The sequence below is a fragment of the Lycorma delicatula genome, chromosome 1, assembly GCF_047948215.1.
Source record: "Lycorma delicatula isolate Av1 chromosome 1, ASM4794821v1, whole genome shotgun sequence".
Classification (NCBI taxonomy): Eukaryota; Metazoa; Arthropoda; class Insecta; order Hemiptera; family Fulgoridae; genus Lycorma; species Lycorma delicatula.
In genome coordinates, this window is record NC_134455.1 from 272,172,184 (window position 1) to 272,197,365 (window position 25,182).

The 25,182-nt window shown below is 31.4% G+C and overlaps 1 protein-coding gene across 1 annotated transcript; it reads left to right on the plus strand.

Annotated features, from left to right (window-relative positions):
* The first annotated feature begins 2,634 nt into the window (after window positions 1-2,634).
* On the plus strand, window positions 2,635-24,437 carry LOC142317827 (N-acetyltransferase ESCO2-like). Its single transcript, XM_075354378.1, has 5 exons — window positions 2,635-2,735; window positions 12,140-12,353; window positions 13,746-13,910; window positions 17,274-17,479; window positions 24,308-24,437. Exons 1-5 carry the CDS (start codon window positions 2,635-2,637, stop codon window positions 24,435-24,437), a joined length of 816 nt encoding a protein of 271 aa, XP_075210493.1.
* The last annotated feature ends 745 nt before the right edge of the window (window positions 24,438-25,182 follow it).

Consider the following 25,182-nt stretch of genomic DNA (forward strand, 5'->3'; position numbering starts at 1 on the left):
ATAAAAACAAACTATTAGAATCGACTTAAAAACTGATCCTGAACATAACATTTCCCGGTTGTAACCCTTATTCTGTAACACGTTGTATAAAAAATGTATATAATTATTAGTGAACCACCACACAGTTGGGTAAAAAAAAATATTACTAATAAAGTAGGGACAAAAAGTTCAACCTTTCTCGGATCTCTGTTGTTTTAGGGAAGTCTCTAATAATGGCTCTGTTCAGTATTTAATTTTTAATACGTACCTACTACACGCAAACATTACAAATATACTTATTACAACATAAATATATCTTTATCGGAGGTGGGTTGGAAGAGATTTCTTTTAGGAATAAACCTCGCCTTTTGTACCTACGTATTTTTTGTAATTTGTACATTTTTTGTTTACTGACGTGTACAATAAATTGTCAAATAAATAAATAAACAATAAATAAAATAAAAGTAAGTATAACAAAAAAGCAGGTAAGTACTTACTACTTTTTCCGACACTGGCAAACACTAACATCTATTCACTTTACTTTTCGTTTTGAAATTCCGGAAACAAATGAGTAACGTTTATCTTTGGCAATCGTATTTATATTAGTGAAGAATCAAACAAGTTCATGCAAGATTGCTAGCACACACACCACAAGTCGTATTTCGTCCCTTTGCACGTCTGAACAAGCGTTGCGGGCGGCGGCGGCGCTTTGCAAGTCTTGACACCTTCATTGTACTGAATATGGAATATGCAAGTTTTTACAAGTAACAGTCGCTGAGCTTCTCAAAACATTATCTGCCTAGATTGATACGCAAAGTCAAGCCAACATTTTAGTTCTTCACTATCGAAACCAGATGAATTTTCGTGGACCCCCACTTACGAATTGTGAACCCCCATTATTTTGTCACGCCAACGTAGACCCCCGTAGAGTCTCCCGTGGACCACCTGGACCACTTTCAGAATCAATGATCTAAACTAATTTTAAAAAAAGGTTTAAAATTATTAGTAATAAGAAACATTCTTTATTTAACTAATAAATAGGCAAGCAATAGTTCTTACATATTCGAACCTTGTTCTATAATGAATGATTGGAGTAGTGTGTTGTATCTGTAGTGTTATTTTAAAATATGTATTATTGTGTACATGTATTAACTAGCACAGGTGGTTCTTACCCACCAGGTTGGTCTAGTGGTTAACGCGTCTTCCCAAATCAGCTGATTTGGAATTTGAGAATTACTGCGTTCAAGTCCTAGTAAAGCCAGATATGTTTACATGGATTTGAATACTAGATCGTGGATACCGGTGTTCTTTGGTGGTTGGGTTTCAATTAACCACACATCTCAGGAATGGTCGAACTGAGAATGTACAAGACTAACACTTCATTTACACTCATACATATCATCCTCATTCATCCTCTGAAAAATTATCTAAACGGTAGTTACCGGAGGCTAAACAGGAAAAAGAAAGAAAGCACATGCGGTTCTAAATATCTGATCATAAACTAAGTCAAAAAATTATTTTCCGGGTCGGAAACCATATATTTTTGTTCCAAAGATTTTAATCCTTGTTTACATAACTTTCATTACAGTACAAATTAGGTGTGTTCAAATTCTCTTAAATTGTATATTTTTTTGTAAAAATGTTAACTAATATACAGCAGCAATAAAATCCTGATGTTCCAGGTAAAGATTTCCTCTATTATTCATTTTTTAATATTTAATCATTTTTTTAAAAAGGATTTGTTGGAGGAGACTGAATCTATAAGAAATTTTTATCTTAAATTTTAGGAGAATTTTATTTGCATTTGGAAATGTTTTTTATTATAGTATTCATTAATATGTCAATCTATATTTCCTACAAAGTCATTCAAACCAATAATTTCTAAAATCTTATTGCTGTTTTAACTTTGAAAATGTAATTTGAGCATTTTTCTGAATTAGCTCTTTTTTTTTTTTTTTTACAAATTGTGTATTGTGTTCATTAATATTGCAGACCATAATGTACAATTGGGTACACTCTAATTAACTTCTTTTTGGAAAGCAGTTAACTATAATTTTTTTTTAAAGAAGTATGTGCTGTATAGTATGTAAACGAAGTCCTCATGTCCCATCCTGCAATTAAGATGTTGCTAATGGGGTTGGGGAAATCCTTTTTCTCATCCTGCAGTTAACATGTTGCTAGTGGGGTTGGGAAGTTTTTGTGCTATATTCTGCAGTTAACATTTTGCCACTGTTTTGAAAATGCACAGAATTCAGTTGCTAGAAGTAATTTCTTTACCATGGTTAGCATCCCTGTTTTAAAGGTCACTTAGGACACTCACTTGCTCTCTTACAACAAACTCGTAGCTGATATGATTGGACACAGTAGTAGTGTTGAGGAGCGGCTGGTGAATATGAAGTGCATGAATGGTGACACTTGGGAAAACAATGTTTGAGAGAGACATACGTTTGCTTCTATCAGTGTTAAAGACAATGTAGGGATGAAAGAAAATATGAGCAAACATGTGTCACCATTGCCTAATCAATTTAGCAGTATTCAAGTACATCTGTTATAAACAAGTGAGTTATATCATTTCAATCAACTTATGTGAATGAATTATTGGATGGATATATAGTGTGATATGCAGTATGCTGCATCCTACTGTGCTTTATTAGAATGATTATCCCAAGTGCAGTACCCCATTCAGAAGTGTATTTTTTTTTAAATGAGCAATTTATTGCAGCTCATGAACCAGGAATTGGGTTTTCTGAGCTAAGGTGAGTCCTCATTTTGCATTTGAGCTGGAAAGGAATTCCTACATGTCATCATAAGGGCCAGAGTGACATCGCAATATTTGTTAGGACCATATTTTTTTGAAGAGTATGTAATTGGTGATTCTTATTTGCAAATGTTGGAAAGATGGTTAATAGCTCAACTGCAAGAGAATGGTATCATGAAATGTGTCTGGATACAGCAAGATGGGGCTCCAACTCTATTTGTTCTTCAAATGTATGATTTCTAAATGAACAGTTTCCAGGTTGCTGGATTGGCCGTGGTTTCAAGAATCATTGGCCTCCATTTCAAAGACCCAATGACCACCATAAAGCCCTGACTTTTAATACCCGACAACTCATTCTGGGGAATAATTAAGTTATATTTATCTCATCAGTTGGATAACAAATGTGGAGGAAACTCTTTGAATCATACTTTGAAAATGCTTTACAAAATGTTAAGAAGGATGTAGATACTCGTAGCTTAAAAAAAGTAAATAAATTATTTTATTAATTAAAATATTACTTTTTTAAACTAAATAATACATTAAATTAGCGTTTCAGTTAAATACAATATAAATAAATCTATGTCACTTATGTTGCTACAATAATAAAACCTTTTCAGATTACTCCTGATTCACTCTTCACTTGTTATAGTCAGTACATTTGATAGCAATCAGTATTTTTAAGTAGTTAACTTTAACTTTAACTTTGAAAAAGATGTGATTTATATTAAGTGATTTTATTGAATTAAAATAGGTGTTACTATCCACACAGTTATTGAGAATTTCTTTACTGCATAGAATTTTCTATACATTGATAAAACTAGTTTGCAGCAGTTGTCTAGGGAGAGAGGTAGCAATGTACTGATGGAAAAATATGTAAAGATAGAATTATGAGTAGTTTAGCAAAAGTATCTTACAAAAATGAGGATTTTATTTTACTGAGATAAAACTCGTAAATTCTATTGATTAGTATAGGTGTCAAAGTTAAAAAAAATTATTTTTCAAAAATAAGATTTTGTAAATAAATAACTAACTGATTTGTGGTAAAAACAAAACAGATACACTAAATGTAAGTAAATATGAGTGAACATATTCTTAGTATTTTTATCCCAGAGAAGTATTGATGAAATTTCAAAGATTTAACTGCAAAAACAAATTTAAAAAATGCACTGAAAATCTTTTACTCTGTTAAATCAGAAACTTATGTACACAAGTGTACTTGTTAAGACTGTTCTGAACAGTGTTTTTAGTTTAAATTTTTGGCCTGAGAGGTAGCTGGATTAAAGACAACATGGCTACCTAAAATCTAATATTTGGAATTTTTTTAACTGATTATGAACGACCGGCAGGTCATTCAGTACAGCATAAGAGGTTAGTCCATGATACCTGTAGAGCTGAGTGGATTCATCCTGGTTTTAAAATGTCAACTTTATTTTTAAGGGTGTTTGTGAGAAGTGAGAGTTTCTGTAAAAGTTTTTAATGACTAACCAAACCTACTTTTTTTTTAATGTAATGTTTAAAAAGTCATATAATGTTTTCAGTCACTTAAGTGGCAGATTTCAATGATGGATGAAAGATTATATTGTCTTTCACTCTGATGTTATTGTAAGTGATTTTTGTAGTTAAGAATTTATGTATTCAGGATATGGTCATGCAGTGCGTTTGTGATTTGAAGTCTCTTTTTTTTAACTCCATTAACATCAACTGCACAGTAGCAACACCAATCGCTGAAGATGGCTACAAATGTACGCAACACAAGTAATCAATAAATTTGATTCAGGTTGTTATTAAAAATTTAATTTCAAGTTTAACATAATTTTCACTATTGATTGTCATGAAGAGAAACATCACAAAATTACTTTTGATTAAAATACGTTTATTTTCATAATTTATAATTAACCTGTAGTTTTTCATTTCAGATAAAAATGTGCAGTCACTAGATATCTAGATTCACCATGTAAAGAAAATTCTGAAACAACTCCAAAACAATCATTTCCGTTATTTGAGAAACGTACTAAGCTAATAGAGTAGGTATTCTGTTTAAAAAAAAAATTATTTATATATATATATATATATATATGGGGTGGGTGAGTGAGCAAGCGAGCGTGCATGCATGCATGTGTTTATAATTAAAACATGAAGAATTAAGAATAAAGTAAAATATTAAAATAAATTTTATTGTTATTTTGGCTATAGTTATTTTAATCAGCTCAAACTATAAAATTGACAACTGTAAACTATCATTAGCAAAAGTATTCCCCATATTTTTTTATGCTACTGCATTAATTTAATAAGTTTTTAAAAATTATAATTATGAACAAAGACAGATAGATGGTTGTCAAGGAATGAGGTATGTCCATCAATTGATGAATTCTGTTTTATTACTTTATTGTTAGGCTGTTTATTTATTAATTTATTTATAAAATATATCTGCCAAAAGAGATTTTATCTCTGTATAAATATGAATGACATTCATATGCAGGATATTTGTTAAGGCTAAACTTAGGAAAATGATTCTATATAACGCTGAAGAAAAGATTTCACATGAACATACGTAGATCCTACCCTACTAAACGGCATTTTTATGTGTGTGTTCCCCTTAGCTTAGCACTGAAATGTATCTATCGCTAGCAGAAAATTTCAATTCGTTAGTACACACTTTGTGGTGGTCAGGTGTACACTTGTTATATTATTATATATCGAATATATCGTTTGATTGTTTTTCTTCATAAAATTGATTATTTATGTTAAGACAGGTTTCATTTCCTCCCTCTTTATTTGTAAAAATAAAAATTTTTCACTTTTTTCTTACAGTTTCTAAATCTTTACTCTTTATTTTTTCTTCTATAAATTCTCACGTTTTTTGTTACTTTTATTAAATGAATTTGTCTAATGCTCTACTGTTATTCAGTCTTGTTCCATCCTTCAAAGACTCACCATGTGTTTATTACGAATTAAATTAATTAGTACAATAATGTTTTATATATATGAATTACAAGTTCAAAGATCATAATAAAAATAGTTTGTATTATAAACAAAATAAAGACTTTTATTTATTTGAATGAACCTACTAATAATGAAATATTTAGAATAATTAAACCTCTAGCCGAGGTACTGATCCAAGGTGGAAATATTATTCAACATTTTTGGTCATCAGAATCCATTGACATTTTGTCAGAAGGTTAGTTTCATAAATTAAATGTAATACATAAATAATTTATAATTTATGTTAAGACTCAGGTTTCATTTCCTCCTTTTTATTTGTAAAAATAAAAATTTTTCGCCTTTTTACTTTATAAATTTTCATTCTTTCTTTTACTCTTTAAAAAATTCTCACTTTTTCTGTTAATCTTATTGAATAAATTTGTCTAATGCTGTATTGTTAGTCAGTCTTGTAATAATTATAAAATAAATTAATAAATTTTACTACTGTAATTCATTCAGTCAATATCGTAGCAGATCTTAAAACACAACTATTTTCAATACAAATCAGTTGATACTGAAAATACTGTCGAATATCCATTTAGAATCATATAAGATTTTATTTTGGCCTTGTAGTTACAATTAAACATACATATAGGAAAAACACATGGGTTAGATCAAATGGTAAACAGTAAAGGCAAAAGAAGAATTTTGAATCCTTTTATCCTCCTTAGTGATTTATTGATTTTGAAGCCAACATTTTGTTTGTTGTTGTCAAGGAAGGTTAGTTTTGTATTACGATAATTTGCTTCTTAAATTGTATATAATATATAAATAATAGATTGATTAATTTATTTTATTTTTAAGTTTCCCATCCACGTATTGAGTGAATTTGCACATGGATATTGTGGATCTTGATGAAAATGTTGAGAGTTTGCAATCTTTAATAAATGCCTAAACCGATCCAAACCAAATTTAATTGGAAAGATTTGCTGATATTTTTTCTCTTTTCCTGGATCAATTTTCATTATTAAAAAAAAAAAAACATTTTTACATAAGAGGTAATCAGTTTTGGACACCTAATAATAATGTCATTCAAGAGGCCACCCACCAGGGCAATCCGCCCAGAGGGGCTAACTGCAGAGGTGTGCCTATGGTTCGCCTTGCAGCTAATATAATAATACTTTGTTCAACCTTTTGTTGTTCCCTTCCATCTTTTTTGTACTAAAAATATTGAATCCAAATTTTGTTAATACATTTTGTAAGTAACCTTCAAACATTATTTGAAAAAAAGTATATATTTTCAAAATTATGATCTTTTAGATTTAATGCCAGCTATCTTAAAAACTATTTAAAACTTACATTTCCTCTTTGTTTCACGTTTATAAAATACGACAGCAGGTAATATGAATAATGCTTTTACATACTCAATAATTTTACAGTATTATAAATTACAATAAACTGATTAATAATCTAATCTGTTACTGATTCACAGGTGTAGTCCATACATAATTACAAAATAAGTTTAATTTAGTCCACTTCATGCTGTTAAAATAATGTATTCATTCAATGCTGTATTAATTAAATAGATTTACCCCTAATGTTGAAAAACTGTGTTTAGTAAGTAAAAGTTTCTTGTAATAGCGCAAATATTCATTTTTTAAGTTTAGCTTCTTGTACAGTAATTGTATAATTATTCTTGAATCCTAATCCCTAAAGACATTTTCTTAATTTTCTCTAATTAATAATATAATAATTATAATTATTAATTTTCTAAATTTTCATTATGTAAATTTTGAACACTATTCAAAATTAACATACTTTAAAATTCTCAGACAAAATATAACTGTAAAATTAGCATAAAATATATTAAGTTCACAGCCTTTAATTCAAAATAAATCTCTCTGAATCGCTTGTAAAAATACATTTTTTAAATGTTTAACTCAACTGAATTAAATACACTGGTAAAAGAAAAAAAAAATTAGAATTGAGATAAAAGTAGTTGAATTAGAATGTATTTTTTATGCTGAACCTTAAAATGAAATCATTTTTTTTCATCATCCTCAGATTTTTAGTTATGATCCTTCAAAATATTAAGAAACTTCTTACATAATTAAAATTAGTACCTTTGTTTTGCAGACATTTAAGTTTACCTTAATTTCTTTTTCCTTATTTTCCTTTTGTGTTCACTCAAGTTTTCTCTTTTTATCATCCAGCAATAGATACTCGTCATAGATTCATCCCATCTGTCTTGATAATGTTGTTCCAGCTGCATTATAAAGGGTGATTCAAAGAAACTGGAAATTTTAATTGTGCAACGGACGCTGGTGTAGCTGCGTATGATTTTCTTGTCCCCAGTATCTGAAATTTTGCTTGTTAACAAATCCACTGAGGTGGAAATGCCCTTCGTCTGATATCCACAGTTCGTGAACAAACTCTTCGTTATCATTTTTTATCTTCTGAAACATTACATTACAGAATTGTGTTCACAACTGCATCATTCGGTTTCAGTTCCTGGACGATCTGCAACTTGTATGGATGGAATTGCGAGTCCTTCACTAACATTCTTTGAACACTTGAACTATGCAATTGTGAAGATGCTGAGAGACGACGTTATGACCGATGTGGACTTCGTGTGACAGCATCTTGTAAAGCTTGAACATTCTGTGGTGTACGGACGGTTCGCTCATGGCCTGGAGGTTTCTTTTTCATTGCCGAACCAGTTTCCTCAAAATTAGATATCCATGTTTTAATTGCATGTGCTGATGGAACACGGTCGTGCCATCCCAGATTAAAATGACGGCGAAATTACGCACTCCCTCCACACTGTCATTGTTTTTGTAAAACGCTTTGATAGCAAATGCACGTTGCGCACCACTCCAAGGATCCATGACAACTAGATGGCAGGTTAGGTTAGAGAGGCTGGCGCCACTTATCAAGTGGTACCAATCGCCCACGGCTACCAACACAACTTTCAAAATTTTTAGTTTCTCTGAATTACCCTGTATCTTGATGGAATCTTTTTCCTTGTTTGTCGCTGATATCACCCAAGTTTAAAGGGAAAAAGTTTAAATGAGAATATAAAAAATGAATTTTCAATGACATTCTGCAGACTAAATTTTTGTAGTTCACTAAGAGTTCATTTATAAGCTGATCATGATTTTCAGCTTTATTGTTTCCAAGAAAACCAGTAATGAGACCTTTGAATGACTTCTATAATTCTAATTCTTTAGGATTCAGTTTGCTGTCAAATATATTTTCACGAATTAATTTTCTTATTTGTGGCCCGATGAATATTCCCTCTTTTAATTTGGCTTCACTTAATTGTGAAAAACTATTTTCTAATAGTTTTACAAAATTCTTCATCAGGCCTAGTTTTATGTGTAGAGGTGGGTAAAATAATACGATCTGCTTTGACAAGGGAAATATTGACATTTTCCTTTCCTGGGGTAAACTGATTTGAGTTGAGTTAAACTGATGTTGAGCCTTCTGGGGAATCAGAAATCTCTTCAAGAAGTTGGAGTGATCAGAATTGGGAAATCAACACTATGAAGTACTGGTCTCATAGCTGAATGAACATTTGGGTATGCAATACTGCTTTTATTGTTTGAATTGAAACCATTACAAAGCAAAAGTAGCAGTCATAGTGGTTAGTAGGCTCTCACCAAATCATAGGTACGCCAAAAGGCAAATACTCTTCCTTTTAACCACTGTGTTAATTTAACATTGTACTTGATGCATGCTACATGAGCCCAGGATTAATTTTGGTCTTCCAAGGGATAGTCAAAATAATGTTTGTAAGCAATTTTCAGCAGATTCGATACTGGTTTTTGTTGACTTCGTAATGAATTCTCTGCAAACATAATAAAAAATATTTGGAGAATTTTTACAAGCCTGATTTTTATTCATTGTAAAATTCAAAATGTTTTAATGAATGAAAGTAAACTGAAATATTACAGAAATACTTAATTATAAAAATAATTAAGTTTTAATTTATAAATACTTAATTACTTAAAATACTTCATAAAACTGTTTCACCGTAGAGTGCAATATAAACACAGTGCGAAACACACACAACTTAACAAATTTTGATGTTCAATAAAATATTAAAGAGTTCTGTCATAAAATTCTTTCACTAAATTTATGGCATCACTTTGGAACAATCTTTATAATATGTGTATGATAAAACCACTACCACAACTAAAGAACACAGCAAGTCATATAAAGTGCTGAACTCATACTGAAGAAAATTCATCACGTTGAATTACTCATTACTTGACTCACTGACATGTCTATACATGAAATGACATTTGTCTCTTATGTATCAAATATAGGTCTACAGCATACATCACAATATAAATCAGATGTGATTAAGCAAATATACAGACGTACTAACTTATATGTATTGTTTTTTCTGAGTGGTGGAACAGAAAAATTTAAGGGGTTGTAACTTAAGAACGTTACGTGATAGGTTGTTTTGGAATACATATTTAGATTCAGCATATAAAGTACTGTACAGAACACTACTCCCTTTTCAGTTCCAAATTTTATGTTGACCATTGGTATCTGAAGTTTTAACAAAAAATAATTCTAAATTATTTATTACTAACTATTGTATCTTAAGTGATAATATTATTAAATGAATCCAATGCACATTTAATTTTTTTAATTTCTGCCACAAAGGCCTCTTCCTAAGATAACTTTGTCATTTGCACAACCAGATATTTATGTTCTTTTTACAACTTAAATTTTTTTATTATTACAGAACCACTTTTAATAGTATGTTAATGTATATATTTATATTTATTCTTGTACATCCAAATGAAGAGACTCCAAAAATCTTGTGTGCTCTGTAGATGTCAATATGCACTCCTTTAGTTGTCCTGCAGATTTTAAGACAGTATTCAATTTCTTGCTATACATGACAGAGAACATTTGGTGTGATTGACAAAACAGCTTCGGTGATCTGTTCTTTTAAATGATCCAAATTTCCTGTTTGAACAGAGCATACTTTACATCGTCTTGACAAAACTCCACAAATAAAAATCTGTAGGGGTAAGATCTGGAGACCATTGAGGCCATGCTGTATACTTTTCATCCGACCCATCACTGAGGAAATGTTTGTACATAATCCTGCATGAATGTGACAAAATATGGAGTAGCTCCATCTGACATGAGAATGGAATTCTCTGATACTTGTGACACTGTTCATCCTTCTAACATGTCCATAAAATTGTTTCTCATAGTTCTTCCAGAAAAATAAGGGAATACGTATCTGAGTTCGTTCAATTGCACACTATGGATTAACATTTGGACTGTCACGTAGATGTTCCATAACAGCATGAGGAGGTTCAGTGTCATATTCAAACATAATGTCGATATGCTCTTCCAGAAACGGCGTCACCAATGAAAATAAACTCGTTTAAAATCTCTGTATCATGATCTACACCTATCTAAAATTTCTGTTCTGAACTCAAATTGTTTAATTTTGTCCTGTGAATAAATTTTATGTAATCCCTGAATCTTATAACAGGTAAAGCATAGTAATCTTGTTTAAATGTTGTGAACAGTTAATTTTGAATTAAATTCCTAACTCTAACGGGTACACTTCCGTACTGATTTGGACTAAACAAATATTTATTCGCACAGTTTCAGTGGTGATCTTGAATGTGTGACTGTTTCAGTAGGCTTCCCTTTTCTGTTAAGCTCTTTGTCCTATCAGTGAATGATATTTTTTTGTGCTGGTTTTTCATTGAACATATTATGATGGTGGTCTCAAGCCTAACAAATGTAACCAACTCAAATTTATTAAGCCACCATTGAATTTATTCCTCTGCTCTGTAATCTTGACTAAGAAGCTTCATGCTACTGACATTGTAACAATAATTTCACAGTATTAGTTTGCCTATTAAAATTAATGAGATGTTATTTTCTGAAGAATTGGGTTTTTTTATCTAGATTTTAGGAAATGTGTGACCATGATAAAAATTTGAACCTTTTTTTGTTGCTATTTGAAGGTCATTTATAAAATATGAGAATCATATTTGGATTCAGAAAGACAAGAGTAATTAATCTTATCTTTCTTTCACTGGGCATTCTTTTCTTCAGTTTGATAATTAGAACCAGCTGAAGTTGGGTATGATCTTTTGTAATCATACTTGTCTCATACATATGATACTTTTATATACAGTGGATTGATGAAATATTACTGAAATTAAATTTTTGAATCCATTATATCTGTTGTGAATAGACTTACTGCCATTGGACTAGATATGCTATGAAAAAAATAATTTTGCTTATTATGTAGATTCTATTTGTATTTCTCACAGTACTTTACTTTTAAAAACAAATGTTAAATTAAATTTATGTAGAGTTTTTTAAATTGTACTTATTTGTCTGCTTTGTTTAAAAACAATTATATCATTTAAAATTTTTCTTTGTAACTGAACTTTTATTTCACTTCATTTTTTGTTATCATTTCAGTTTAACGAATCATAGTCTGGAGAAAAAACAGTGCAATTCATCAGGTAAAAAGTGGCACCCTATCAGTGAGAATCAGTACCAAATTGATGCTGGGCAAAAGCACTTTGGTGCTAAAGAATGTTCAACTTGCGGAATTGTTTACCAGTTGGGAGATCCTGATGATGAGATGGAACATGAAAAGTATCATAGAGATTTCAAGACTTTCAAGCATCTGGTATTAATGACAAAATTGCATTTTTTAAATTTATGTAAGCTCGTTCAAATTTTGTAAATATTTGTAAACTTAATATTATACTGATGTTGAAAGTAACCAACTACTTTCTTTGATATCACTTCACTTTTTTTACTATAGGAACAGTGTATTTTCAGATCTTTCCTCATGCCTTAATTCTGGGTTGTTTTAAATTTTAAAGAAAAACTTGGAACGATTTTCAGTGCATGAGAGATTAAATCTATATTGTGATAGATCTCATGTTATCTGTTGCTGCTTTCTTTGATTTGATAACAATTACACTCTTTAAAATCTATGGATATTTCTTCATTGTCATGTTATGTGTAATGCGCATTCAGTCTAGGCAACTTACCGATTTCTTCTAGGCAACTTACTGATTCAAGTGGTATATCTTTAATTTCTAATGCTCTATTCTTGGTTAAAATATCAGAGCTCTCTCTACCCAGGAAATAAATCTTTCACTAAAAATTATATTAAAATCAAAACAACAAAAACAGAAAAACCAATATCACCCATGTGAATTATGAACAAATATATCCACGATTCATATCTGCTTAGTAACATTTTAATATTATAGAAGTTTTCCAATGTCCATTGCAGAGTGGTAGCTTGTTGGTCTTTCATCCAAGCTTCCAGGTTTGCATGACATTTTTCATATCTATAAAAATTCCATTTCTATATTCCCACATGTAAGCATCTGTGGTGGAATTAATTCATCAATCAAATTAAAATTTTGGACTATGAAAATACCCTTAACTTATTAGCCAATGATTGTTTATTTGTAAATGTATCATCAGCTATAATAATCTTCTCTACTTACTTTTTTCTGAATTACTTAAATAAGAATTGTTTTGAATGCTAACATAAAAATCTAAGAAGTATTTTCAGAAACATAAAGAAACACTTACAATGGTGTGTGTAATATTTTGATTTGTTTTATTGTTTTTAAATTGTTTTTGTTCTCTTTTCCATGCTATCAGAGTTTATTTTTAACACTTTACTTTCATCTTTAACAAGTAGGTATATTTGAAATTTTGTATTTAAAAAGATCTGTCTTGCCTAACTAAAATCAGATCTTCTCTGAAATTACTAGATATAAATTATACATAATTCATTAGTTGTGTCCTTCATTTTATATTTTAGTGGCTAGATTTATAATAAAGTCGATAGTAGTAGTTCCTATACTGCAGACTAACGAAATTGTTGCTAATAAACAGCTATAAAATTTACATTTGCTTTAGTTAAACATCTTACATTTTTTATGTTTTGTTAAAAAAATTAATGTAAATTTTTTTCATTATTTAAAAATTTGTTGATGCATATATGAAAATTGATTTATACAATTGAAATACTGCTTTGGTAAATTTTTTTTAGGGTTGGCGTAATGAAAAAGTAGTTGGTCAATATGGGCTTGATAGAATTATTCTTGTGACAACTGATAACAAAATATGGTGGAAAAAGGTACGTGGTATACTTAAAGTTATTGACGAAGAACTTGGCTATACTACTGAGGAACATCGTGTTATGTCTAACTTAAAGGCAAGTGGTTATTTTTATGAATTTTGTTCTTTTATGAAATATCTTGTTTATACTCTAGTAAAAAATTAAATATAATACTTTCAAAATAATTTTAATATTTTTTTTTTTTTATCATGCTGAACTGCATGTAAACTGTAGTATGAATAACAAATGAAAGTAAATTGTAAGAACAGAACATTAAGCACTTGAAACATTAAGTACCAACACTTAAAATATTATGAAAAGTTTATCGTGGGAGATAGAGGAAGTGTAAGATGGAACGAAACTCATCTTGTACCAAATCTTGATGCTTTTGAGGAAAATGAAATCTTTAGTATGAAATCAATATCAATAGTAAATAATAAATAGAGATTAGACACAAGATAAAGTTTAAAATAAATCGTTTGGAATTTATTCCAGGTAGATATGTAGAAGACCAGAATTCAGACCCATTAACAAAAGAAACCACTAGTCTTAACCCTTTTTAACCACTAGTCTTGTATTAATAAACAATTGTTTAAAGTTCACTTACAAATACTTGTACCTTTGCTGTCCATAAATAAAACTACCCTAACAGTTTACAAATGAATTTTTAGTACATTATTTCTTTCACTTATAGTTTTACAGTAACTTACCGATAGTATTTCCTGTTTACTAAATTACTCGTGATGTCACCTTAATCGTATTGAAATTAATTAATACTGGAAATTTGCTCCTTCACTGTCCACCCCACAAAATGCTCTCGTTGACTGATGTTTCGCAGACTCACCTCGCTGGACTGGTTCGCAGAACTCTACCAAACTCACACAACTCACATCTTAAAGCCTCTCCTCTCAGAACTGATGTCATAACATCTAGTCTCGAGCTTCTCTTTGCAGAAGTACCCTTGTGGGACTGATGTTGTAACATCTTGCTTGTACTCATTTGTAGCTGGTCGTCCAGGGATATTTATGCTTCTAGCCTCTTTACCTGCTGGACCGGACCCAAGTAGAGGTGTGAGAATGAAGACCGAGGCTTTTGTTCCCATGAATTTCAAACCTGATCTCTTGTCATTGTGTGCCATAATGAACAGGTGTTCATTGTGTGCCAGCAGGCAGTCTAACAAAAAATACAATTGTTAAACAGACGTGTTAGCTTTAATAGAAAGGTTTCTTTTATTGTCTCTTTCTAGATTCCTCCCATTATTATATTTTTTCCTACTTTCATAATAATTGGTAAAAATCCTGTACTCAGGCCTGCTATACTGATCTTGTAAATTATTATTATTATTATTATATTATATTATTATTATTATTATTATTATAATAATAATAATATTATTATTATTATTATTATTATTATTATTATTATTATTATTATTATTATTATTATTATTATTATTTTCATTGTGCTTTATTTAATTTTCATATATTTTTTTATTATTTTCATTTTAGAGATAATAAAAAATTTATTTAATAGATTACAGTCATCAAATCTTAGTCTGATCTTAGACAATGCAGAAGTTATTCAAAATATTTTGCAGTTATGATAATTAAAAAAGGGACATTCCAATACTCTCTTTATGAAGAAGTAGAAAATGTTTGACTCGATAAAAACCATAACAGCTTAATAGAAGTGTAAATTCCATTTTATTCAAATGATTCATTTAAATTATTGTTATAGTTTGATAATTTTCTAATTGTATGTGTACCATAAAAGTCTCCATATTGTCATTGAATAATGACAATAATAATGAGTAATACATCTCTACACATATTTTATTTTCCTAATGTATATGTTGCAATTTATTCAACTAGTGAACAATAAGCAACTCTCAATGGACCAATGAGATGAGGGTGAGGTGTATGAAATGAAAATCATTTTATGTATTCTTGTACAATCTCAGACTGATGATTCCTAAGTGCTGGTCTCTGTGGCACGAGTGGTAGTGTCTCTGCCTTTCATCCGAAGTTTGAATCCCAGTCAGACATGGCATTTTCACATGGTACAAAATTGCCATTTCATCTCATCCTCTGAAGCAATACCTAACAATGGTGGTCCCGGAGGCTAAAAAAAAAACAAAGTACATTGGTATCCATCGTCTAGTATTTGAATTTTTATTAGAGCAACTAACTTTTACTAAGATTTAAACCTTAGAACCTTCAACTTCAAAAATCAGCTGTTAAACAACTGATTTGTGATGATGATGGTGTTAACCACTGTACCAACCCAGTGGGCTATATGTATTTCCACACTTAAAAACAGATAATTTTATTGTGTTTTTGACAGCACTTATGGTATTTTTTATTAATAGCTTTTAAGATTCCACTAAATTAACTCATGTTTTCTATTATTTTTTAAATTTTGTTTATGTATCTTTTATAAATCTGTTTCTATTTTTGTAATGAGATAATGTATTAGATTTCTTAATGATGAGACAAACATTATTAAGATTGTCGAGGTAGTATCTGCCTTGGTGTATTACCTCAGTTAGGGTAATTACTCTATGCATTTACTGTTGGTTCAAACAATAAATAAATATAGATGTGATCCTTTAATGTTTGAATGAATAATACAAGATTATGCATAAGTGTATATAAATACTTTTAATGATTCTGTAAATGATACATTGTTAAAGAATATGTGTTTGTACATTGAATTCGTTAAGATTGCTAGAAGAAGACTGCCTGAATGTAGTGTGGAGCCACTATATAATATATAATATAGCCACTATATATATAATATAGTGTGTATGGAGCCACTGAATTATCAGGAGCCAAGTGCGTCCAAAAGGAGCTGTGTAAACTGATTGAAAGACCTTTAAATTTTAGTCTTTCTTAAATAAATTTTTAATAACATGTACTGAGTTTGTCACAAAGATATTATTTTCTTATATTAAAAACTACTATTTTTATTTTCATTATTATTACATAACCTGAATAATAATAGGTAATTTATAAGTCAATGCAACAATTTAAATAATTACTATTAACAAATAAAAAAGATTCTAAACTAAACTTTTCAGTACGGGAAGTTTTAAATATTACTAGTCAGTTGTGTTAAAGAAACTGCATGGAATTAATGTAAACTGTAGTTCATTCATTCTATGATAAATTGAATTTATTATTTATATATAATACAACTACTGTGTTGTATGTTTTTTTTTTTGTTCAAACCTTTTTTCTGGTAAGTACATATGAGTATAATGGTTTTCTGTAATGTAATGGTAAACAAGAAAGCTAATACATTATTTTTTGGAGATAACAGTGATTGTGTTAAGGGTGAAAAAACCATATCCTTAGAAGATTAAACTTATCAGCTAAAGGATTGCACAAATGTTTATGTATGTTTCCCTTTACTTAATAAAAGTATTAATGTATTAAATTTCATTTTTTCTCATTCCAGGTATATTTGTACATTACTAAGAATCATATTGTTGGCTGTCTTGTTTCAACACAGATCAGTCATGCACACAAAATGCTCATAAGTGAAGAAGAAATTGACATTTGTTCTGAGGATTCATTCCCGGTTAAGTGTGGTATCAGTCGAATTTGGACTCATCCTATTCATCGTAGACAAGGAATTGCATCTCGGCTTGTTGACACAATGAGGTATTGTTTAATCAAAACACTCATATGGTGTTTGTTTATCTGCAATTAAACTGGTTTTCTGCACTGGTATTTTATTTATAAAATGATTCTCAACATTTTATATTGATTAGTTAATATGACTTGCTAAATTTTTTTTAATATAAAGGATGTATTCAACAATTTATGTTTTCCCAATTGTTGTCAGACAGGGAAAACCTAATCTTTCTTATTAAGTTAAATTACTCTATAGAATTTACAGTTTTCTTATCACATATTGTTAGTCTGTGTTGATGTGCTTGCATGTGAGTTTAGTTTTCTTACTAATTTTCTGTTGATTACTAGGCTATTTTTAACTTTTAATTTTAGGCTAGTGCTTAGGTGCATGTGTTTTTGTGATTGGTTTTTAAGTTTGTTTTTAATTGCATTTATTTAAAATCTTTGAAAGTAGTTTATTAAGTCTACTTCCTTGAGAGATTTAGATAATGAGCATAAAGAAAATGTATATAGCAGGGACAGTAGTGGAATGTTTAACAAGTTTGAGAAGAACTATCAGTCGTGAATTACAACTTTTGATTGAGTTCAGTAGGATGGACTGGAATCTTTTGCTGTCTACTGCAGCCAGTTTGTTACAGTGGAATCATTATAGATGTAAAAATCTGTTAAGCCTGCAGCCCTTGGGCTGAAGAAAGCTATCGAGCTTCCTGTGTAAAAGCCTACTGGCCATTTGTAAGCAAGCAAGAGCATTCTAGCTGCTAGATCAGTGGCTGTTGCTTTACCAGATCAGAGATTTATCAGCAAGTTCAAGCAGTTGAAACAACTGAGATTGTGTTCAAATTTCACTCACAAAAATTTTGGAAAATATAAATGAAATCAATCCTCTCACTTGTCTATGAGGTGGTTAGATTATTGAATCACCATCTATTTCAGTGGATAGAAGCAGTGTATATTAGTAGCAGCAATAATGTTGCTTATCAATTATTCGCTCTAGTGTTAGCTAGCAAAGAAACTTTCATCTGCCAATGCACACCTGTATTGGTTACTATTGATAGCTATCAACCAACTCAGCAGTTTTATTGTATCTTTCCTAAAATTGTTTTTTTTAATTTATTTTAATTCATTATAAAAATACGAGGGTTGTCTGAAAATTTTTGAGCCTCAACATGAAGATGGCAGCACTCTTCAACAAAAATTAGGGAATGTATTCGTGCATGCGTTGAAAGGTACTCACTAAAATTTCAGCCATTTTGGGCACTCAGTTGTTTGATAACACTCATAGATAAAAACAACATTTTTTTAATGTTTCTCTAAGTGTGATACCATTTCTTGAATTGTTTTTTGCGTACATTACAGATCTGTAAATACAATTTTTCTATCATCCTTAGTTTTAAATAAATTATGCATTAAAAAAAATTAAGAAAAAATATAGTTAAAAATGTACAATTTTGCATGGCCATACCTGTGTTAGAATGATTTTGCTGATGCTTTTCTTTTATAAATAGCCTCAGGCACATCCTGAATTAATGTCCAACAGTAATCAGCTAGCATGTTAGTATTCCGTTTCCCTTTATAGCCTCTTTCCATTACTGAAATGTCTTGGTGGAAATGATCACTGTGTTCGTCATTTACATCTCTGATGTTGTCCAGGAAAAAATCCAGATGTGAGTGGAGGAAATGTATTTTCAAAGACATATTACATCTCGTAGCATATGAAGTAAGAAGTTGATTAAAAATATCGTGGTAATTGTTGGATTTTTGCCAAGAAAATTTTTGCAAATATCTTTAAATGAAGCCCAAGCTGCACTTTCTACATTATTTAACATTGAGTTAAATACATCATTGACGAACTCTCTTATTTGAGGACCAACAAATATTCCTTCTTTAATTTTTCCTTTACTTACATTCAGAAATTTCTGCCTGATATACAAAAAAATCTGGGACTATCCTTCTTCATTGCTTTTACAAAAATTTTCATTAGTCCTAGTTTGATATGGAGAGGGGGTCAAATATTTTTTAGGGTTCAACTAAGGGCTCATGAATAATGTTTATCCATTTGGAGTTAAGTTGTCTCCTTTTTTCCACTCTTTGGTAACATAATGTTATGCCTAGCTTGGCTGTCCCATTTGCAAAGAAAACAGATGTACTTAATGTAGCCTAACTGCATGCTTAACAAATTAGCTATATGTTTCAAATCACCACATATGTTCCAGCTATGTTTTTTATAATTTATTTTTTCAAGAACGTCGTTTATCACATCATATGTCTCTTTCAAATTAATACCATAACAATTGGTATTGAAGGATATTTGTTACTGTTGTTTAGTAGAACCACTTTTAAACTATACTTGGACAAATCTCTGAAAAGGCACCAGTCCTCAGGTTTATGAACTTGTCCTAAGTGCAACATATGCTCATCAATATTTATGCAATAAACCAAATTATTTTCATTAATAAAGATACTAAGAAAGTTCTTTTTGTTGGCTTTGAAAGACCAAAATCTTTGTATTTTTTTGAAGTAAATTCCAACCTTGCAGTCTTGATCATAACAGTTCAGCTTGATTTTTTGATAAATTTAAATCCCTAACCAAATCATATATTGCATGTTAGGAAACAAAAATTATGTTTATCAGTATTATTGTTTAAGTCATTTTGAGTTTTTGTGAAAATGGAAAAATTGATTATCATGCCGTGATTAAATACTTGCATTTGAAAGGCAATATGCCTACACAAATTAAAACAGAGTTGGACGCTGTTTATGGGGACTCTGCCCCATCATGTATTTAAAATAGCAACAAGCAGAAACATTTCAAATGCCATGCAGCAAGCTGTGACGCACATTGACCTTGAATGGTGATTGGTGAAAACGCTGGAGTGGGAAAGACGACCTGAAACTGTGAAGGAAAGCGGTTGAGATAAAGTCAACCACCAATGTAAATATGAATATGCTGCTAATGAAGTATGCCAGAATATTTATCATCAAGGAATATTATGTACAGGGCAGATCGATCAAAGGAGGGCATGAAGAATTACGTGCACTGTTCAATAGTGATCCATTTGCCAAGTCATCCATACACGAGCTCATAAAGAAATCTGAGCGAACTGGATGTGCTTGATAAGAAGCATTCATACCCACCTGTAAAAAGGAGAGGCATAGAAGGAAGATATTCTCCAGTGAACAACATGCTCGAGCATTCTAAAAGACCTGAACTTGAAGCCATATGAGATCATGGTTTTACAAGAGTTGTAGCATATAGACCATGATAAACGTGTATGGGATTGCACATGGCTGTTGCAGGAGATCGAAAGTGGTTTACTAGATCCATATCTCTACTTCACGACAGATGAGGCTTCACTGTTCTATGTTGGTGACTATGTTAGTTTGCATATTGGTGTGTTGAAAACCTATGACAAATATTCAAGCTACCACTGCATGATGTAAAGAGTGGAGTGTGGTATGCTGTATTAGGGTCAAGAATCATTGGACTCATTTTCTTCAGACACAGAGTGTGTTACACTGCCGACATCTACCAGTCCTTCGTAAAGCAACTGACACCAGATGAATGACGTATTACCATCTCCAATTACCAATCATGTATTACCATCATGATGGTACAACAGCACAGCTTCCTTGGAAGCAGTGCACTAGTTTTCACACCTGACAGGACTGTTCTCAAAGGATCTATGGCCTCCATGGTTGTCTGATCTGTCCAGTAGTGATTTTTATTTCTGGGGCAACCCGAAGGGCAATATTTATCAGAGCAATCCATGAACTCTTGACACACTGTAACAAAATATATGCAATACCATCACCAACATCCAACGGGACAAGTTACAGCAAGTTGCACTAAATGTGATTCATCAGGTCAAACTGTGCCTGGACCATGGTGGTCAACATTTCCAGCAATACCTGTAGAAACCCATTTAAGAGTATTTTTGTCTTTCATCTACTTGGATTATATACATTTCATTTATATTCTCTTGCTTTGGGTTCAGTTTATCTTGGGCCACCATACACAATATGTCTGAAAAGTTCCCAAACTAAATTAAATAAAAATAAAGATTTAAAGATAAATGAATTTACTCAAATCAGCTCTCTACATAGAACCCTTCTCTAGTTATACACTCATTGCAACATCAGTAGAGCACATCAGAGGCTCTGGAGAAATCACTTTGTGGGATCGCTCTCAACTGCTCAGTGCAAGCCCTTTGGATGGATGTGCGTTGCACGCACACTTTCACAATGTTTTTGTCGTGAATAGTTGTTGACGGCCTCCCTCTTTGTTCTTCATCATCCATCGACTCTCTACTGTCTTTAAATTACTTCCACTATGTGTATGTTGTAGTACGAGATGCAGCCTCATCACTGAATGCTTGCTGTATCATACAATAAGTATCAAAGAAAGATTTTTGAATTTGGAACAAAATGTTATTGCAGTTCTTTTTTGTATGTCACGAGCTTGCACAAGGTCACATGAACAGAACGTACGTGGCCAAATATAACTCGAGACTGGAGTGACGAAACGTGAAGAAATTTTGTACACTCACTCATCAGTTATTGTACTACATAGTTCCGTGGTTGTCCAAGAGATGGCACTACTTGTATAGACTACAAAAATTAAGTTCATGAACTTTTCAGACATACTGTGTGTGTGGTTGGTCATTTAAATATAAGTTCATTTCAACTGGCCAGCTATGTCCGTAGGCCACATTTCCACATCAGTAGCAGAATGTTTCAGCAGGAGGTATCATCTGTTACGCAACAAATTATAATTTGATTTCTTGCCAACAAAGGTGTCAACTCTTCTAAAATTTTACTCTACTCCATGCAGTTTGGAAATGCAACCCAGTCAAAAACTCAAGTGTTTGATGGACCAAAAGATTTTGAAGTGGCCGTGATGCAGTGGAGAATTAAAGTTATGCACATAGTCTGCGGACCAGCTTCTATGATGACAATCAGGGCTTTCGTGACCTTCTGGAAAGTGACTGTCACTGAAATTACATCAGAGGTAGGCATAAGTATTGGGCATGTGCATACAGCATTGTCAGACACTCTTGGATACAACAAACTGTTAGGTGGGTTCCGTGTCTTTTCACTGAGGCACAGAGAAATTTGGAAAGACATATGTCAGTGGCTTCTGAATCAGTTTGAGGAAGAAGAAGAGGCATTTTCGGGTTGTATTATGACCTGCAATAAAACGTGGGTCCACCACTACACTGAAAAGAAAATGCAAATAATGACTCATATATACTTTACTGAGTAAACTAAACATTCTTTAACATTTACCTGTTTACAAATTAAATAACCTGTTTCTTTTTGACATTTTAATATCAGAAAAACAAATCTTCCAATTGATATTAACAGTAATTTTCTTATAAAAACCATAATCGTTGTGTGACTTAAATGAATGAAAATATGGTAACATGTTTCTGCTATTTTACAGGGGCTGTTTTTTTTTCACCTTCCAATGGGCTATAAAAATAGACAGTGACATAAAGAAGTTTGCTGCCAGTGAGGTAAGGTGTGTCTTGACAGCCTCCTGAAGTTCTTCATTGGTGGCAAAGTGTTGCCCGTCCGCCATGTCGTACCATGTCTTCAATTCTTGAAAGAGGTGAAAATTGCTAGATCTGGACTGTATGGCGGATGGTTGAAAATTTCCCACTTGAATTGTTTGAGACAGTCTAGCATCACGTTGGCACAGTGTGGTTGTGCATTCTTGTGGATCAAAACCGTGCCAGACAAGAACATGCCTCTTTGTTTGTTCTGGATTGCTCTGTGGAGGCAATGTAAAAATTCACAATAAACTTCCTTTCTAATTGCTGTCCTCTGCTCCATAAAGTCTACCAACATGCACCTTTATGGTCCCAAAAAACTGTAGCCACTACTTAAGACTATTTTTTGGTTTCTGGATTGTCATACTGGATTCAAGTCTCATGGCCAGTAACTATAGACATTAAGAACTCTTCCCCCTCGTTATCATAACATGTGAGAAACATTAAGGCTGATGCCATTCGCTGAGTCTTGTGATCGTCACTCAACATTTTTTGGACCCAACACACAATTTTCGGTATCCTAGGTCTTTAGTCACAATTGTGTACAGAGAAGATCTTGAAATTTCTGGGATTTCTGTAGAAAGTTCACTTATTGTAAATCTCTTTGTTGCGGACAAAATCATAAACATGCTCAACCAGGCATACAGTAGCAACAGACTTGCATCCTTGCCCACCTTTGTCATGGATGTCTGTTTGCCCTTTAAATTTCCTACACCATTCATATACAGGAATGAGTGCTATCATAATGAACTTCATCGCAGAATGAGCCTAGTATATGGTGAAAACTTTATCAGAGCCATTTTCATAAGTATACTTGTGCTGCTTGGATTACAAAGGTTGGTTTTTTGTAATGCTTGGGAAGGGTGCCATCAAATAGTAATGGCATTCAAAGTTTTCATCATACACTAGGTTCATTCTGCGATGGATTTCAGCAGTGCTACATCATTCTGCTTGCAAAAAAACGTATTGCACTTTGCAGCGCACCTGGCAGGAGCATTGATTGTAGTGGCCATGTTCAATTGCTTGTAACTCAGCTCAGGCTGATGCAATGGAGCCGGCAATGGGGGGGGGCACAATTGTACAGACCTGGCTCCTTCCTGCCTGTCTCTTGTTTACTTAGATGCATGATCAGAGGTTGAAAAAAAAAACAGCCCTTGTAATTACTTTTGAATTTAGCATAAAATAACGTACTAAAATTTTCAGTTGAAATTGCTGAGCAGATAAATGTTTATAACGAATGTTGTAATGTACAAAGTACTTTGGAACTACAGTAAATCTAATTAATATTGTTTTCTGCTTTCAGAAAGTCATTTTTCTTCAGTTATTATTTGTCTATGGATGATTTTGCTTTCTCAGCACCAACAGAAGATGGAAAATATTTTGCTAAAAAATATACTAATAAATCTGATTACTTAATTTATACTGGATGGTGATTGAGTTACAATTATTTAATTATATAAATGACATTAGTAAATTATTAACAATTTGAAAATTAGTTTGTGGTTTTTATTTTGTTTTTGCCAATAGTATTCGTGTTTTATAAGTTATAATTACAAGTTGATTCTTCTCATAATTGAATTATGAATGTATAGTTTTTACATTTTTTTTTTACAGTTCCACTAAATTTTCTTTATAAGATGATGATAATAATAATAAGCCTATTTCCGCAAAACTGTTAGTAATTTTGTGTACTAAAGTTGATTTTTTTTCTGTTTAATGATTCTTATTGTAATTATCTGATAAAGTTAAATTACAAACTATAGTAATTATCAGTTTAAAAAAAAAACATTATTTTGCTGTGAACTGTCACTAAATGTTTCTTTCTTTTAATGTTGCACTCGCTCAGATTTTTCACTGCTACTTCTTCAATATTGGAAACACTTTGTCAAATAAGTACTATTTTTTCTAATATGCATTTAATTGTTATTACTGTAATCATCTTTTATTTTATTTATTTTTTTTAATTTCATACATTTTATATGAAATAAAATATCAATTTCTTTTGCTTTACTTAAGGTTCCTGATTATATCTATTTTTAGTTTTTCTGGAACTTAATTATTTTTAATTGTTTAGTTTAGTTAATAAATTATATGTGTACTGCCTCAATATGGATACAGACATTCTTGAATTAGTCAGAGCTAATTTGTAGGGGGTTGTAGTTTTCCCCAATCACACCA